Source organism: Pogoniulus pusillus, chromosome 19 (genome assembly GCF_015220805.1).
Source record: "Pogoniulus pusillus isolate bPogPus1 chromosome 19, bPogPus1.pri, whole genome shotgun sequence".
In the NCBI taxonomy this organism is placed as follows: Eukaryota; Metazoa; Chordata; class Aves; order Piciformes; family Lybiidae; genus Pogoniulus; species Pogoniulus pusillus.
Window position 1 is genome coordinate 10,518,167 of NC_087282.1, and position 18,470 is coordinate 10,536,636.

General features: G+C 41.7%; 1 protein-coding gene across 2 annotated transcripts in view; it reads right to left on the minus strand.

Moving 5' to 3' along the window:
• DIAPH2 (diaphanous related formin 2) overlaps positions 1 to 17,497 on the minus strand; it is a 249,982-nt gene extending 232,485 nt beyond the window's left edge. Inside the window, exon 1 of one of the 2 annotated variants that reach the window (XM_064159197.1) lies at positions 16,018 to 17,367. In XM_064159197.1, coding sequence (XP_064015267.1) covers positions 16,018 to 16,137 — 120 coding nt within the window. In that variant the 5' untranslated portion in view covers positions 16,138 to 17,367. Of the gene's footprint in view, positions 1 to 16,017 lie in introns of both variants that reach the window. The other variant, XM_064159196.1, reaches the window with a different exon arrangement.
• Positions 17,498 to 18,470: the final 973 nt, after the last annotated feature.

Here is an 18,470-nt window from a genome sequence, read left to right on the forward strand (position 1 = left end):
AGTCCTGTGGCGAATTCCACCTGGGCTGCGATGTGGAATTGGCTGCTGGCTGAGGTGGCAGGCGAGCGAGGAACGAACGAGCACACAAGCACCTTGTTCACCTGTTCACCCCCTTTTATGGCCGAGGCTAATGGTCTCATCGGCCACACTATCACCCAATCACCTCTGGCAACCACCCAAATGTACCCAAAAAAGGCAGGAGCCACAGGCTGTTCTCCTCCAAACGGGGGGGGCGCACAGGCCTTGCACGCGACAGGGGCGGGGGCCTTTGAAACCCCTCTCAGGCGACCAGATTGAAACGGATTAAGTTGCCTTCTTTTGTCCTGTTTTCCCGCCTCTGCCTGCAATGCAGACAGGCAGGTAAACATGTCTGCACAGGACATGCTCAAGGCCATTTGGTGACCTTTTGGGACTCTCCACCACACCTGGTGCACACCACTAGTGACTGGACTCCAACTGGATGTGGCACCATTCACCACCACTCTCTAGGTCCAGCCCTCCAGCTAGACCTTAATCCAGCACTGAGTGGCCCATCCCAGCCACGAGCTGCCAGCTTGGCCAAGAGGTTGCTATGGCAGACAGTGTCAAAGGTCCTGCTGAAGTCCAGGTAGACTACATCCACAGCCTTCCCCATGTGCACCATGCAGGTTACCTGGTCATAAAAAGAGCTGAGGTTGGTCAAGCAGGACCTGCCTCTCCTAAATCCGTACTGGCTGGGTCCCTGGACCATCCTGTAGGTGCCCTATGATTGCACTCAGGATGATCTTGCCTGGCACTGAGGTCAGGCTGACAGGTTTGTAACTTCCTGGGTCTTTCTTCCAGGTGGGCATCACATTGGCAGCTTTCAAGCTTCGGGGACCTCTCCAGTGAGCCAGGACTGTTGATAAATGATGGAGAGTGGCTTGGCCAGCTCAACTGCCAGCTCTCTCATAACCCTAGGATGAATCCCATCTGGTTCCATAGACTTGTGAAGATCCAAAAAGATCAACAAGTCCCTAACTGCTTCCTCCAGGATTACAGGGAGGCTGTTTTGCTCCCTGACCCACCCACCAGCACAGGAGGCCAGATGTCCTGATGACAACCTGCCTTGCTATTGAAAATTGAGGCAAAGGAGGTGTTAAGAACCTCTGCTTTTTCCTCATCTCTACTCACTACATTCCCCTCCTTGTCCGATAAAGAGTGGAGGTTATCCTTGCCCCCATTTTGTCATACTATATTTACAAAACCACTACTTGTTATCACTCGCAGCAGTGACCAGTCTAAGTTCTAACCAGGCTTTTGCCTCTCCAAGTTTATTCCTGCATGACCTAGAAACATCCTTATTTTCCTCCTGAGTTACCACCCCCTCTTTCCATAGGTGATAAGCCTTCTTTTTTTCCCATAATTCCTTCACAAGTCCCTCACCCATCCAGGCTGGTTGTCTTCCTCAACAGTACTGTAAAATTTACCTGGATTTCAGCAGTTGCACAAGGCATTATAAAACTACACTCAAGGACAAGTGGCTTTTAAATGGCTGCAAATAAACCTGTACACAACCAGGAAGGTACTAACTTGATATGAGTATCTGAAATAAGAGAGCTGGAAGGGACAAAAATCCCAAACTGGTTAACATCTGAAGCCTAAAAAGTTATGTACAACTTGAGGCTGGGTCTTAAAGTCACAAAATAGAATTCACTCCCACAACCTCTGTTCCTCAGTATAGAGAATGAGTAATGTTCCCATCAGACAATTGAACCACCTGTTAAAGTATTCAATTTTGTAATTAAATGTAAAAAAGTTCCCAGGAAATTGAGAGATGATACCTGACTCACATTAGCTGATGTGCAGAAAGCAGAAGTACGCACTCATGTAGGACTTCCAAGATCTTTATCCACAACAAAGGTAACCTGCCATTACTAATGAAGGGCATCAGTAAAGAGATAATTCACAGTATGTTTGCTTTATAGCCATTTCTTTGGCTCTTCAAGGACCATTCACCACACTTTCAAAAACAACTTGGAGTTATTGTTGCAACCACCTGGTATAACGAAGATACTTCAAGTCAGCAAGATTAATAGTTTGGATATTAGTGTTGCAGATGGGCATTTCATCTCTGACACCACATGCAACACTCTGGACTGGCCATTTTCTTCATAAAATCCTTAAAGATGCATTATTTTAAGTATTAAATTAAGGCTAAATCCGTAAGTGAAACATAAAGGCAAACTCCCTGGGGCACTGTGAAGTGAGATTGAGGAGCATATTACCTGCCTTACACCAGGCTGCTAAAATGAAGCTGGGAATTTACTGCTGTTGACAGCACAGTCAGTGCTGTTAGACTGGAGGATGGCACCCATCTTCCCAGCCAAGAAGCTGTCTGGTTTTCTACTTTTATCCTCAGAAAATTGATGATCCAGAACTAAGAAAACAAGTCAGACAACTTCTCATGCTAAATAAAGCTATAAAGGTACTGGAGTTAGTAATTATTAACAGCAGAGGGCACCAATTCTTTCATGGTAGTGCTGGGAGATTGAGCACTGCTGCCAAACAAGAGGGAGAGGAAAAAGGCAAAAGGCACCTTAATCATAGCAGACATTCAACCTGACATATGCCATTGTCTGATCCTCAAGGGATAAGAAGAAGCAAAACCTCCATACTGTGCAAGGGGAAAAGAGGGACCCTAAGTTGCAGTCTGGTCCATTTGAAAACGGGGAAGTTGAGAGAAACTGCAATGGTGTTTTCATGTTTGTGATTGGCAGAACACTACTGAACTCCAAAACCAAATGGATTGGTAAAAAAAATGCATTTTTCCAGATGACTTCAAAAAAAGCCTTCATTAAAAAGCAGACTGGTTCACAAATGGAAAACATAACTACAAAGAACCTCAGGTAGCCTTAACTGCAACAGTTTTGTAACTGAAGATGGCTCTAGATGGGCCTTTTTTATTTGCAGCTCAAGCTGTCACTACTGTTTTGAAAACTTTGTTTCAGATAATAATTTATTGATGTTCATTGACAAAAAAAAAAAGAGCAAAATTGCAAGCTTCTTCCAAAAGTTGCAGTTCCTCATCAGTCCAAGCCAACTAAATAGCTGGTTGTGAGACAAAAGGGCGAGCATGGCACCTGGACAGTCAGATCAGCTTAGACCACTGTAGAAACCCTTTCAGAAAAACGGTTAAAAGAAGAAGTTTTCACATTTGCCAATGCAGTGGCAAAATAAGTAAGGTTTTGCATTTTCCAGAGCTATTGCTACAGTTCAAACTATTACCTGAGTAGAGACAATTGATGGGAAATCATTACTAACAGCACAGCATCAGCAGCATCTCTAACAGCTATCCTACAAAGCCTACAAGTTCTTCACACAGCAGAGTTCTTCACACAGCCAGGATATGCTTCTTATTTTGATATTAGTGATCACACAAGACAGATTTTCTTTTGAGATACTTGGAAATACATCTTGTGACTGTACAGAGTACAGATGAGCAAGCTACTTCTCTTCAGGATATTCTACAGCTTTTAAATTCCTCACTTCATGAAGCAACAGTTTGCTAGTTCTGGCTTTTTAAAAAGCCAAGTCATCTTCCCATTCATAAATATCACAAGAAGCAAACACTGTAATGCTGCTTTTATGAAGTGCTTACCAGCCTAAATATGGCACTGTAATGTTCTAAGAGATCTTTAGCTTATCAAGACCTTTAATAAGGTTTGGAGACATTGCAAGCCCTGTCCTTACAGCAAAGCTTTTATCTCTTGCTTTAGTTTGAAGCTTCCATCTTAATTCAGAAAGTTCACCAGTTTTTAAAGTTTAGAAATATGTGAGGCATTGCAAAACCATTCATCAGCAGAAGGTTTTTATAGAACACATCTCCAGAAAAAAAATGAAACAAAACCAAACCAACCAACCACCACAACTAAGAAAGAAAAACCTATCACTCATAACCAAAAACCACCAGGAACAACTTACACAAATAACTAGGTACAAAGTCTAACGGTTACATGTTCCTAAGGTGCAAAAAGGTGAGGGGCCTGGAACACAAACCCTGTAAGGAGAGGCTGAGGGAGCTGAGGCTGTTTAGCCTGGAGAAGAGGAGGCTCAGGGGTGACCTCATTGATGTCTACAACTACCTGAAGGGAGGTTGTAGCCAGGTGGGGGGTGGCCTCTTCTCCCAGGCAATCACCAATAGAACAAGGGGACACAATCTCAAGTTGTGCCAGGGGAAGTATAGGCTGGATGGTAGGAGGAAGTTCTGCACAGAGAGAGTGATTCACCATTTGAATGGGCTGCCCAGGGAGGTGGTGGAGTCATCATCCCTGGAGGTGTTCAAGAAAAGACTGGATGAGGCACTCAGTGCCATGGTCTGGCGGACTGGATAGGGCTGGGTGCTAGGTTGGACTGGATGATCTTGGAGGTCTCTTCCAACCTGGTTGATTCTATGAAGTTCTATGAAGGTAAGAATCTATAATTTTAAAGATTCTGGTCAGGCTGGCATAATTCTAGAAAAAAAATGCAGCAAGAGAAATGAATACCAAGTTTCTGCATAGGAACTACAGGTACCTCCAAGAAGACTTGACATGTTGCCTGTAGTGCCTCAGTCACAGGAGAACAAGAAAGCATTTGCATAAAGAAGAGAACTCTCACTTGACCAACGAAATCAGCTTATGAGACTGCACCAATTATCAGCAGCATAAACGGGGAAGACTAAAGGAATTCCTCATGTACCTTAATCGTCAGGCTAAGCATATACACATTGCCATGTGCATTTTGTTTCTGGGGTCATCCACAGATTAGCATTAAATTTTTTTTGTGCTTCAATGATTTAAATTCCAAATTTAATAATCTTGATAATGGACAGTTTAATGTTCTTCCTTGAAGAACGTGGTATTTGAAAAGAAGAGGAATCAGATAGCTGAGTGCCAATTATGTTTCATGCTTTGCTTGATAAGAAAGCTTTTTTTCAAAAGCTGCACCTCCTAAGCTTCCCTTAGCAAAATGCTTGTAGATTAGAAGTGCATTGGAATCATTTCAAAAATCCTTTCATATGCCTGTACATGTATTTGGTGTCTGTAAAAAGTGTCAGATACACTTTATTAGACAAGAAATCATCTAAGTGGTTGCTATTGTGCTGGCATTGGATAAGTCTGCTTGTCAGCATCAGCATATTCTGTGCATTGCACCTACAGAAAGCAAATCAGATGGTTGGGAAGAAAATTAGGAGGTGCTTTTTCCTAGGGGAAAAAAAAAAAAAAAACAGCAGAGGTTGAGAGATGACTTACTAATCTAGTCACTCAGCCATGGATCAACTTCCAGATCTTACAGAAGAACAAAGAACAGCTCCTAGGGCATTAAGTAGATGTTTGTGATGCTCACTGTACTAGTTGCATGTCTGTTGCTTGCCTGCCCAGTGTGCCTGTCAGTACCACATTCAGTCTTGTATCTCTGCTGCTTGCTTTTGAAAAATGGCACTGTTTGACTTCTGAGCTTTGAGTTTTTAGCTAAGCTGGTTTTGCTTTTTTGGTATGATATAATTGTGAAATGCTTTTGAAACATTCTGGAACAGTTAAACTGGAATAACTATGTCAAAACAATTTTTGACATAGTAAGTGCAGGCTTTGTGTCAATTTTATGCTTAGATACAGGCAGTGGATTTGAGCTCTTCGCTTTCCATGCAACAGCAGAACAAAGCCAGTTTTGCTAGACAGTAAAACTTGATGTGCACCAAATTGCTCATCTTCCTTCCTTGTTCCAGGCTCTCCTGAGTGCAAGTGGCTTATCTTTTCATTCAGACACATTGTAGAGCTGCTCAGACTGAGTGGAAGCTATTATAAAGCTACTGAGTTTAGTCAATTAATAGTAGTGAGAACAGGCCATCTCCTTTTATATCTCACTTCCTAAAGAGGTTCTGCTTCACTCTTACTGAAGTGCAGTCTTAGCTTGTTTTATCCTTTTTTAAGCATGCAACTCTTAACTACAATTACACACTTTGAACCTGGGACTAATCTCTTGTTAAAACTGAGGTTTTTCTTTCCAGATATGTAATGACCAGCTAACATAACAGTGAGAGAGCTCTTTTGAAATCAGTCTGAAAAATGAAGCAGAAAGTGCTTTAAGAAGCTGATCTGAGACAATTCTTCAGTACTTGTACTTTTGCACCTTTTTTTTGTTGTTTCTGATGACTTGCTTTCTATTTCACAGAGCCTGCAAGTACAGTTCAATGCACCTGCATGAGCAACAATTCCCATATACCTTAGGCAGACATAGTTGTGGGATGATTCTTAACTGAGCATAGCAGCGGTTTTGTAGAACACTTCTTACTCCTGCAGGCACCATAAACACAGAAATAAGTGTTACAACTTCATTTGACTTTTCCTCTGCTGCTACCTGTGCAGAGGGTATAACTGGTAGAATGTGTCTTTTGGGAGAGAACTAATACACTTGAAAATAAAAGAGCTTTCATTGCTTATTAGGCAGCTCCTTAAAGATGGAAAGGTTTACTTTTGATGGACTTTGAGGAAGTGAGAACATGTATTTGCATTGTGCAGGCTGTTTTTTAAATAGCAAGAAACCTACTATAATATCCAAGCGTCCAAAACACATCCCACAAAGGAACTGGCAGTGGAAGGGATGCAGTAAGCCAAAGAAGCAGGAATTACTTGCAAACATTATTAATTTTGTCTGTGCCCAGCAGGCTTGGAACATACGGTCACAGGGATCATGTCAACAACTCCTCTAGAATAATATTATCTGTCTTCCAAGACAGACTTCCTATTGCTAGCAAAGAACAAGTATTGGATCAGATCAGCAACTAATCTCTACATTTTAAAAGTTTATGGTAAAGGTATTGGTTTTTTCCTCATGAAAGACTAAAACTTGGAAAAATGGCAATGCTGCCACCACAGCAGAGAACTTTAGCTTTTCCTTGAACAACAGAAATCCCTGATGGAGTAAAATCTGTGGGTATGGACCATAATGTAGCTTAATAGTCAAAGCATATCAGATTCAACTCAACTTATAGCTGCTGTGATACACACGAGGGCTTTCTGTTCATTTTTCTATTCTCCCCTGTTTATCACAGCTTCCTGAGAAGATTATTTGACCTTCAGGGAAATAGGAAATAAAGCAGCACGTGAACAGAGAGAAATTATATTGTATAATGAGGAAGCCAAAAGAATCATTTGACTTCAGTACAGGTGAAATGACCTGTTAAAAAATAATAGGAATTCAGGGGGATTATAAATGCTTCTAACATGTTACAGAGGATTAGTTTCTGATAAAGGAGAATTCAAGCAAAATGAAGAAAAAAAAGATGGTTTACCATAATAGTTCAAGTGCAGTCATGTGCTTAGGTTACCTACAAACACCCACATGAATTTTTATAAGGTTTTCCCACAAATTCACAAAACAATTGTCTTTAAAGATAAAATGTTAACTGATGGGATTACTGCTTATCTTGTAAGGCATTCAGGAACTAGTTTGAATAACAGAATACTGTAAACCAACCTTAATGGAGTCAGGAAACCTGTCTTACCCACCCAAGCTTTGTCTGAAGTTAAAATGTGAATGCATGTTTATAAAATACTGAAATTAAAGTTACATATCCACTTTACAGATAGGATTTTCTCAAATTACAAGGACACTTCTCACTCTATGGAAGTTCAGATACAAGACAGAAAATTACATTTAAATGCATGCAAAGAAGGGTAGACACAAACCGAAGGATCTTGGTTAATTTGACTTGGTGTGCTAACTTTCAAACTTGGCTAGCTGACATGGGCTTATCCTTCAAGTTTCAGATTGTGTATTCAAACATTTTGTTTCTAGCATACCCTCTGTGGCTGGCATAAAAATGCAAATGGGATCAGAGTTTACGCTTAGCCTGATATGCTGGTGTCTATCTTCTTTATGCAAATACCTGCTTCAATGGAACTGGAACACTGCATGTCAAACTTTCAACTATTCATAACTGTCAACTTCCTACCTACTCATGCATTCACACAATTACAACTGCAAACATCCAGCACAGTTCCATTATGAAGCCTCAGCATTTCAGAAGCTAACTCCATTTTATAGGTATAAAAATAATTTACAGAAGAATGCAAAGCACTGAAATGTCCACAGGAAAGCAGGAAATTCTATGCTGTACAAGAACTAACTACTTGTACCCATTGTTAGGAGTCCAGAATCTAATGAATCTCATGTTGGCTTAGCATTTGTTCCTCAGAAAGCTGTAGTCATTACCAAAAAAAAAAAAAAAAAAAAAAAACCACACACACACACAGGCATCTTCAAAGGTCATATTCTAAGAACCACCATTAGCTCTTACCACACTACAAAGAATGGCCTGAAAAACTAATATTTTCCTGACCAAAGTACTTATTTTGTCTTGTTCAGCCACCCCAGAGAACAACACGAGTTTATGCAGGGCCACTTGTAACCATGTAACTAGTTATGACAAATGGGTACCCTCCAGAACATTGCATGTCTGTCACTATTTCTTCTCATTCTCATGCCTAAATACACATCATGATGAATTTCTGTTTATATGATCCCATACAGGACGAAATTATCAACAGTTGACTAGCTAATCCCTGAACAAAACCCCCAAGAAAACCCAAAATGAACAGGAGAGAATAGATCAATCTGCACCCACCACTGCCTTAATTGAAATTCCTTTAGCCTACATAGCTAAAAATTGCAGTTGCTGCTTTACTGGCTGTATGGCTACAGTCCCACAGCTCCAAGTGTTGGAGTTCCACAATCATCTCAAACTTCACTCTTGGAGTTTTTTTAGGCATGTGTTCTAAGCTATGAGGTAGCACTGCTTTGAACATTTCATTTTCTTCAAGCACCTCCTCCAACATTTCTTCTCACATAAAAGGGTAAACTAAATACTTCTCATTTGTTCTAAGACAATAACTTCATATTTCCAGTAAAATTAGGGGAGCAGTTAAGAGTATCTAGGTTAATAAAGTATTTATATACACAGAGAAACAGAAGGCAGGATTATTTCCAGGTCTATTTTTGTTTAAATCAGCTGGTGACTTCTTACACTTACATTTTCCACTTTCTAAGCACACTTAGCTGTTATGAAGTACACATTTTTAACTATTTTTAATAATAAACCCCTTTTTCCCCATCTTTGATGTTCCCTGTGTCTGACAACACAAGCAGCAAACATGCATCACATTCAGTATACCTAACACTGTCTCAAATACCATCTTATCACTGATGATTCACTCTAAGAATCACCACAAGGACCAAGGCAACCTTTACAAGAAAGTTAACCCTGCACATGCATCACCTTGAATTTTGTCTTTCCCCACTCTCACTCGAAGCAGTGTGAAATAAGCAAAGTAAGTCAGTTTCATGTTTACACAGGAAGAGCCCACATCTGTTAGAAACTCTTCACAACATTTTTTGTTTATATAACAGAGAAGGCGTGGTGGTATTATGGTATGCACTACACCTTAAGACCAAATATTACCACACCCAGGTTGACCAAAGGCCTTCAGCAGCTGTATCAAGCCATACATTTCCCATGTGTAAGCCCGTTCCAGAACTGAATTCCCAAGGTATTTCTTGATTTTGATAAATCTAATGTGTCAACAGTTTATATCATAATGTAGGCTACAACATCATTTAACTGCCGTAGCAGATGCTATTCAGATATGCCCATGTGCACTCAGTGTGCTGCTTCACACCACATCCAACTAAACAGCTATCAGAAGAAGGCTGCATAGCAGACACAATCATAATTGAATAGTGCTGGTGGATAAACCAGGCACCCATAGAACATGAAGAATTCTAGCATGCTATAACACTAGTCTGATTGGTTCTAGAAAGTAATCTAACAACAACAAATAATGAAGGATACACTTTGACTGTTCCACTGCCACACATAAATCTGCCAGAGAACCAAGGTCTACGCTGAAAATCACTGAAGTCTATGCTGCTGCCTCAAAAAACACTCATTTCATCTTTTCACCAAGCAATTAATTAGTAGTTAACAAGCAGAATATATCTGCTTTGTAGACTGTCTTAATACTACTTCTGTCAAGCAAGATTCCATTTATCTGCCTGATGGAAAATTACACTTGAACATGGGAAACTTAAGAGATGTTCACCAATCTGGTAGGAAAAAGTTATTTCATTCATAAAATCCAAATTAAAAGATCAGTGTGATAAAAAAATAACGTGCAAGTTTGAAACAAGCAAGCTCTATCTGCAACTTTATAATAGTAAAGAAAGTCTTTCAACAGTCATTCTTCTCTCCAAATTATCTGTACTACCACCACAACTTCATACTACTCTTTATGACTACCTTTATGTACTACCCTTTATAACTAAAAACTTATTTCCTCCAAAATCAAGTTACTAAATGATCAAAATAAAATATGGAATATAAAGAATGGCCATGATATACAAGTTACAAGAGACTGCATAAAAACATTCATTTTAGTAATTGCTTAACTTCTTGTGGTTTTAAGGTTGAACAAGTAAACTGAAAACCAACCAACTGAAATTCTCAGTTGCTTCAGCAGCAAGTAGTGTCTCTTTGGTGGAAAGAACTACAGGAAAGTTACCAGCCATTATTTCTTACTTCCAAAGAACTGCAATTGATGCAGAAAAGATTAAGTTATCCTGTAAACCACTCAACATTTTTAAGCCTATCTTTTCCCTCTACCAGGGCATCAGCAATTGCGGTGTTGCTATCATCCTCTACAGGCTACTTGTGGTACAAAAATAAAAGTTCAGCTGCAGTAACTTGGATATTCAGCACCACAGTGCATCCAGCCACAGAAAATACTGCTTCTATGTGAATTGTTGGCCATATTGCCTAGCTGAAATCTGCAATTTTTGCAGAGCTTCCTGTACTGTAGAAAATGGCTTTAAGGTTTTATCTTACAAGCAGTAGTTCAGGAAGTTTAATTACCACAAGCAGACAGGCTTATCACTGTATCCATCACCTCATTTAAACAGTGTCAATATCAATCCACACTAAAAGCTAAAGCATTTACCTAGACATCAGCACCAGACACGTTTTGCCTCAATATAATCTGCAGTAACACAACAAAATTTTTCCAAAGCAGTAATTTTACTTCTCAGCAGCAGCTGCACCCTAACTTCACTTGCTGGAATATCTTGGGTTTTCCCTAGTAAGGCAAAAAGTTTTCTCTAACACAAGCATTTCAGTTCACTTCTTCCTCAAGCATCCACTTAAAGTAAGAATTCTCTGCAGGCATGTGCTCATTTCAGTCAGAGACAGCATGATGTCAAACGTAAGATATCTCTTCACTTGCCAAAAATCTCTGCTCAGCCTGACTCATAGTTTACACATGCAGTATACACATGACCTGTTTAGATGTTTGTCATGAGCACATTCTCTCTCCATAGGAGAATGACGGCAAACCACCTGAAGAGTCAAAGGTGATGGTGTGATGTAGATCCTGCGGCACATAGCCTATCTGACAGTGACCGATTCTACTCACCTGGCTCGTGTGCTGATAGGGGTGAGAGCTAGGAAACCTATCCTCTCAAGTGCACTAGGCTTATTTCTGTTTTCAAGCTAACTGATAAAAGCTTTTATTCCACTGTTTGATGCTAGTTTATGGCAGATTACTCAGAAGGTTGTACTTGGAGCTTTTGATTCATCTCAGCAGCTCACAAGGTTTAAAATACTTCAGTATTTTAAGTATAAACAAGTTCTGCTTTTAGAACAAAGTATTGGTTGCTCCTTGTGTGAATCACCAAATCCACTTACTCTCCAACTGAATAAGCTCACCTACCCTAACAATCTGGTTTTCACGTTCACAAAATCTTTTCTCTAATTTACTTTTCAAGACAGTACCACTCTCAGATGCCAGCTCCTTTCAAAGAATCAGTTTATCATTTGTATCACTGCACAACCACCCCACAAACCTGAGGGCAACGGAGCATACTTTTGGCATGGCGCTTGCCACTACATGCACAGAAACGTTTCTACTTATGCTAATACTAAAATAACATGATATTAACTTCAGTTAAGAAAGCCACAACTCTGAAGCTGTTTGCCATATGAACTTCCAAACTTCCAGTTAGCCACGGTTCTAACAGTAACAAAGCACCACAAATCTTGTCACAACACCTCTTTTCAAGTCCTGACTGACAGAATCACAAATGTTTCAAAGGATCTCATTCCTTTCTCAGTTTAGTCTAAAAGCCTATCCAAAAAGCAGGGCCACTACTGAATTCAAATCAGCCTGATAAAGGCTTTGACCAAATCTTGAAAATCTCCAAGAACAGGGATTCTGGTGTCTCTGGTGAACCAATGCTTAATTATCCTTCAAATGATTCACACACCCCACACACCTTATATAAAGTCCCCTTTCCAGCAACTCCTCTTGCTCGTATTTGCATCCTCTGTCGACTATGAACTTCTATAAAATGCCTGGCTTTACCTTGTCAACTAAAAGACAAAAACCCTGGTAAGACTTTGGGTTCAGCTAAGCTACAAAACCTACATTAAATTAGGTCTGACACTTTCAAGAACTTACTGATTTCCTAAGTATCCAACAGAATTATGTACTTCCCATGTGATACTGAAGTGTTAGGGAGAGCAAACATCTAAGTTAAGGATTAACAAACATAGGAATCCCAGCAATCTCCCTGACAACCTTCATTTAGTCTGTTTCCTCTAGTTTAACAAGCATACTTTTAAATAAGCAAAACAAGCACACGGCCAAATCCAGTTAAGAACGTAAGTGCTCCCTGCCGTCTCATGCCAGCCTATTCTCAGGGCTGGCATGGGATCAGATGATTGTTTGCCAAAACAATTTCATTTTTACTGCCCATTTCATTGTAAACAAAAATAATGGTGAAAACATCAAGCACATAGTCCCACCTCTAGTCATTGTGCCAGTAAAACATGGGGGGAAGGGGAGGGGATAAAAATGAAATCACAGCTTTTTCAGCAGCTGTGACATGTCAAAGGACACATCAGACACCTAAGACAGACACCAAGTAACAGGGAAGTACTCCAGTTTACACACTACTAGTATAAAACACAGAACTAAATTCTCTCTGTACACTTTTGCCATGTTCACCAAGTATGTGGAACTGGAATGACTGTGAAAATGACCTAAAGCAGAAAAAAATGAATTAGCAGTTCGAATATAGCCCAACTTCAGTTATTTGTGCACATACACACGTACACATTGAGTATCTTACAGAAAAATGCTTTCAATTATCATTTTCTTTTCTATAGCAGATCTTCTTTTGACAGCCTAGTTTTGCTTCCTGACAATCAGGAATAAATCCCATTGATCAGGCTTCAGTCCTCAGAAAAAACAAACCACAAAACAACTAGCAAACATAAGAATCACCAAAGAACTATGCTTCTGTAGGCCATCCTCTACTTTGATATATGAGAAAGCACAGGGAAACAGAAAACTCCAACCCCCTTCTCCTTCTAGAACCTCCCTTCCCCCCAAATAATGAATTCTGCTTTCTCAGTTCCCTGTCATCCAGAGCCATTTTTAGTCTATCACACAAAAATCATTCCCCTAGATTTCTTCCCAATGATTTGCCTAATTTCAGCTGCTATGCCAGGAACTAAAAATAAATCCTCTGTTACATGTAGTTGCACAGCCTCTCCCACCAAGCCCTTGTTCAGCACTCCACTTAATGTGTGAAGCTAGTTCTGAAAAAGAGACAGGCTCAGCACACTGTAGAGTTCCTTGAATCACGCACAACAAACTGACACTGACAACTGCAGGTTGATTCATCTCTGTAACTCCGCTGAAACTTGATGAGTTGTAACTTATGAAACCAAACCAGGAAAATCTGCACACCAAACTCTGAAAAGCTTTGTACACAAACTCAGTAACAACACTTGCCCCAACTGTACAGCTTCTCTTACGCAAGTCCCAAATATACCTGGATCTTGCTTGCACAGTGAAGAGGTACAAGTTCACTCTCCAAGTACCTAACGACATTGCTAGCCCTCACAGAACCAATTCCTCATTCCAAATAAAAGCCAGTAAAATTTGGAAAGCTTTTCTCCTATACCAGGTAAACAGCCTTTCCCCCATTAGAGTCTTCTTTTTAGTAATTGTTAAATCTGGCTATCCATTCTGTCTCCACTTGAAACATATCTGAATCCCACCCCTTCTCATCCCCAGAATTACATCCCTCTTTCATGTCACTTTCACAAAGCATGCGTACATCAAGTCCAGAAGAAAAACAAATCAACTTTCCCTTTCAACCCCATTCACTCTGTCAGAGGCTAGTCAGTTTCTCCCAGGGCAAACCTGTATTTTGGAAGTTATCCTACTCAAGCAACACACCACTACTCTTAACCACTTTGCTGCTGGACTGTAATCTTCCCACCAAGAAACAAAGGCATGTGACTGCATATGAAGTCAAATAATACCATTTCCACTAAATAGAGCAATAGAAGTCTACTGTAGTAATTCTAGGATAACTGAAATGAACACACAATAGAAATAATTGTCCTGTTTAAGATATTTTTGAGCTCACTGCTGTATTTCTTCCAGAACAAAGTCCTCTCCTCTGCTAGAGCAAAATTCAAACCTGTATCCACAGCTTCTAACAGAAGCAGTTCCCCATGTGGTTTTTAAAACACTCCCCTACAGTCACCTTCAAGCAGCCTTACTACTTTATGTAGGAAACAGTAAAAATAATATAAACAAACTTCTTGTTTCTGTTAAGAAGTTTATTTTTATTTACTCTTTGCAAGGAAGTTCAAGTTTGTTTTCAGTAACACGATAAAACAAAACAAGACACCATATTTGGTTACTTTTTGCCAAGATACACATGGTCAGTTTAATATAAGCACACTCAAGTCATTTTATAGTCTCTCTCTCTGACATCCTTTTAAACTGTAACTTTCAGCAACTTTTCAATGCCTCCTAAGTTATGAATTTAACACCTTCCCACGTTCATACTAACTTCAGTTTTACGTGACACAAAACCCCCACCATTCTCAGGCTAATCAGCCAAAGACGGCTGGACTACACTCAACGAAAGGAGCAGAAGGTGGGAGCACATGTTGGCAGGTTTATCATAATCTGTGAAAACCTTTGCACAGATTGCATAAAGTTTGTGAGCAGTACTCTCCTCGGTAACTAATGGTAGGTAAGTTTTAAGTGTCCATTTCATTGCTGCTCTTGAAAATTCTCCAGAGAACCGAGTTAAAAAGAGTTGATCCAAGTTAAAACAAAATCAGCGCCACAGAAGTAAACAACTAAAAGAAAACACCGCTACAGTAACTGATTTTGCTGCACTCCACTTATGAAGCGAGACACAACCCAGTGCCGCTGGCTTCGCAACGGACTTAGGTTACAAGTTATCAATCCTGGAAGTAGAAACATTTTCTTTCATGGGAAAAAGCATAGGCTTAACAAACGAACTATTCAGCTCTGAAGAGGGCACGTGTGCTGAAACACTTGTCAGATCTTTCCCGAAAGACTGGACAACACTCAGATTTCTCAAGTATTTTCACGTTCATTCCAAAGTTCACTCGAAAAGCAGACCGTCTGCATCACAACCACCGACGTTCTGGATGCTTCAACACAAGCAAGAAAAAAAAGAACCTCCCGACCTTTCACTCAGAAGGTGAGCACAAGAGAGGTTACGCCAACAGGTCCTGCTTACAGAACAATGCGGTTACCGCACCCCTTCCCAAAGGGGTGGCCCCGGCAGTATCCCGCCGGGAAGCCTCCCGTATCACACCCCTCATGGAAAACACGGGAATTCCCGGCTCCTGCCAGCGACCACCCCCGGCGCGTTACCACAGCACGCCCCCCTCCAGCTGTCACCTCCCCCTCAAGAGAGCACCCAAACCCCCGTATCACAGCCTTTCACAAAAAGAATCTTCAATTCTCCACAGCCCAGCACCCCCAGGCCCGGCCGCACGCCCCTCCACCCCAGATTCTCTACTTAGGAAGCAATAAGCCAGCACCTCGGCCTCCTCCCCCCACCGCCTTCCTGTTCGCCCCCAGCCCGTCCTCTACCCCCCTCCCAGCCCCACAGCACGCTCACCAGCTTGGGCTTGTTCCGGCTCTCCTCTTCCGCGGCGCGCCCACCCCGCTTCGGGTTCATCCTGGCAGAGCTCAGCGGCTCCTCACCGCCGCCAGCTCCCGGAGCCGCCTGACCCTCCATCCTCCCACCAGCTCCAACCGAAAAGCCCTCTCTAGCCGGGGCTATATCCTCAAGGCCCCATAGGAACGACACGCAACGGCGGGCGTCTCCCGGTCCCCTCCCAGCCGCAGCTGGAGCAGTTCCTGGTCCTGCTGCCCCACTGCCTCCTCCCAATCCAGCGCCTTAGAAACGCCGAGCACCTCCACGCATGCGCCTCGCCCGACGCCGTCGTGACGCAGGGGCGGGCGCGGTGCGCAGGCGCAGAGCCGCCGCTCGCCGGGGAGAGGGCTGATGGAGGCTGGCTCGGGAGGGACGGCCCTCGGCTGTTTCGAGCAGAAACGCTCACTAGAAAGGTGCAGTGTCAGACAGACCTCACCGACCCTGACTTTAATAATACGGAGCCGGTGTGTAGGTGGATTATGTTGAGGGCTTCCACCTGAGTCGTTCCTCAGGTTGCCGGGAGGAGAAAGGCCGAGGCCGATGCTTGGTCGTCTTGTTTCAAAGTTGGCTGCAAAAAGCTGGAGCTGCCGAAGCTTTTGAGGAAGCAACAGAGTGGCGATGGCTGCGGCAGTATATGTTGAAATGAAAAGCCTTGTCTCCATCTGATCCTGTCCAAGAAGAAGGAGCTCGACCCTGTCTACTGAGTGCCCAGACCACCACACACGGAGCGTTTCTGATAGAACTGGCGCTGACCTACAGGTCTATGCATCTGTCTTGTTTGGAAAGACACTAAAGATAACTGCTTGTTTAACTAAAACTGAATTCTAGTTACCACAATGGGTAACAATGGGATTTTTTTTTTTTCTTATTTGAGAACTCATCCCCTGTATCTGAGTCATCTACATGTGAGCATGGTTCACAACAGCGAAAAATTACCCAAGCCATTTCTGTGGACTGGGGAGTCCCTTCCAGCCTCTCTGTGTACAAATGGAAGGTCTCAGCATGGGTACTCCAGTGTGGAGTGGACGCAAGGATCACATGCCTGATTATTGGACACCTCACGTGAATGGATGTCTTAAAATGTCTATTTTTAAAAAAGTACAGATCTTCTGTTGGTATAGCTGAGTCTATGCATGTTAAATGAAGCTGAGAAAAGCCATAAAAACAATCAGGAACCTGTTGTTCAGTGAGACAAAGGCTTTAGAGTTCAAAAATACAGACACTAGATTGCCTCATGAAAGGAGACCCAAGACGACACTGCTTCCTCAGTGGCCTTGCTCTTTTAAAAAGGCAAGTCAGATCTGTAGAGTAAATTCTCTCCATCTCTAATACACACACAGTTAGCATGCCTGTAATTCGTGAAGCTGCATTTCTCAGCAGTCTCTGAGGCTTACCTGAGTGCTGGGTGAAATAGTTTTTTAAACAGTCCAGCAGTGAAAATGTGATAAAATCTGACAACGCCAGCTTTCAAATAATTACAGCTCTAAAACTTGCAGGGGCGTTAAAATCTGAGGAGAATCGTTGCAGCAGAAGTTAGTAGATGATAAAATGGGCCAGCTCTGTCAAGTTACTCCTCTACAAAGTCCCATAACTGGAGCAGAAAGGTCAGTTTTTCCAAAGTTAGAGAAAATAGAATTTACAACTGATGCATCTGTAACCAAATACAAGATATTTTAATCCAAACCCTGTAGCACGACTAGTTCAGTACAGCTATGAAGTGATCAACAGTTTTTTCTACACAGATTTCCAATTTTGTCATTGTGATGGTTTGGGTGGTACCTGCCCGCCCACCACCCACCCACCCCCCCCACTTTGGAAATCACCCAGACTAGACTCAGCCAGCTCTGGAAATTGAATGAAGCTTGTTATTTACAGCTTAGCACAATATACAAGCAAATATTTCCAGTGTATACATTTACATACAGAAATATACAAGGTAAAAGGTAATGCAGAAACACAACTCCCCTCCCAGAAACCTGAGTCCCCAGGAGGGGCTCCCAACCATCCCTTCACCTTCCCCCTACCCCTCTCAGCCTTACCCCAGTCCCACAGAAGAATGGAGGTTCAGTCAGAGGGTTAGTCAGACAAATGGAGGGTGAGGTTAGAGAGAGAGATACAGCTCAGAGCTCCACAGCAGGAGAAGAGTGCATTTATCAATGTTTGGATTCTTATATCTCTCAGCAAACCTATTAGGGAAGTAGACATCACCATTGTTTTCCTTCCACAGCCTGTAACGTAGTTCTTCTCATGAAGACATTCTAGCCTGCTTCAAACTAGCACAGTCATAATAACATACTACCTTAGACAAGTGTTCAGTATGACTTACATTGGTCTGACCTCTGAAATTCAAGAGCAGCAGAGAGAACATTAAAAAAAAATCTTCATGGCATGATTGAAAACCAATGCACATGTCA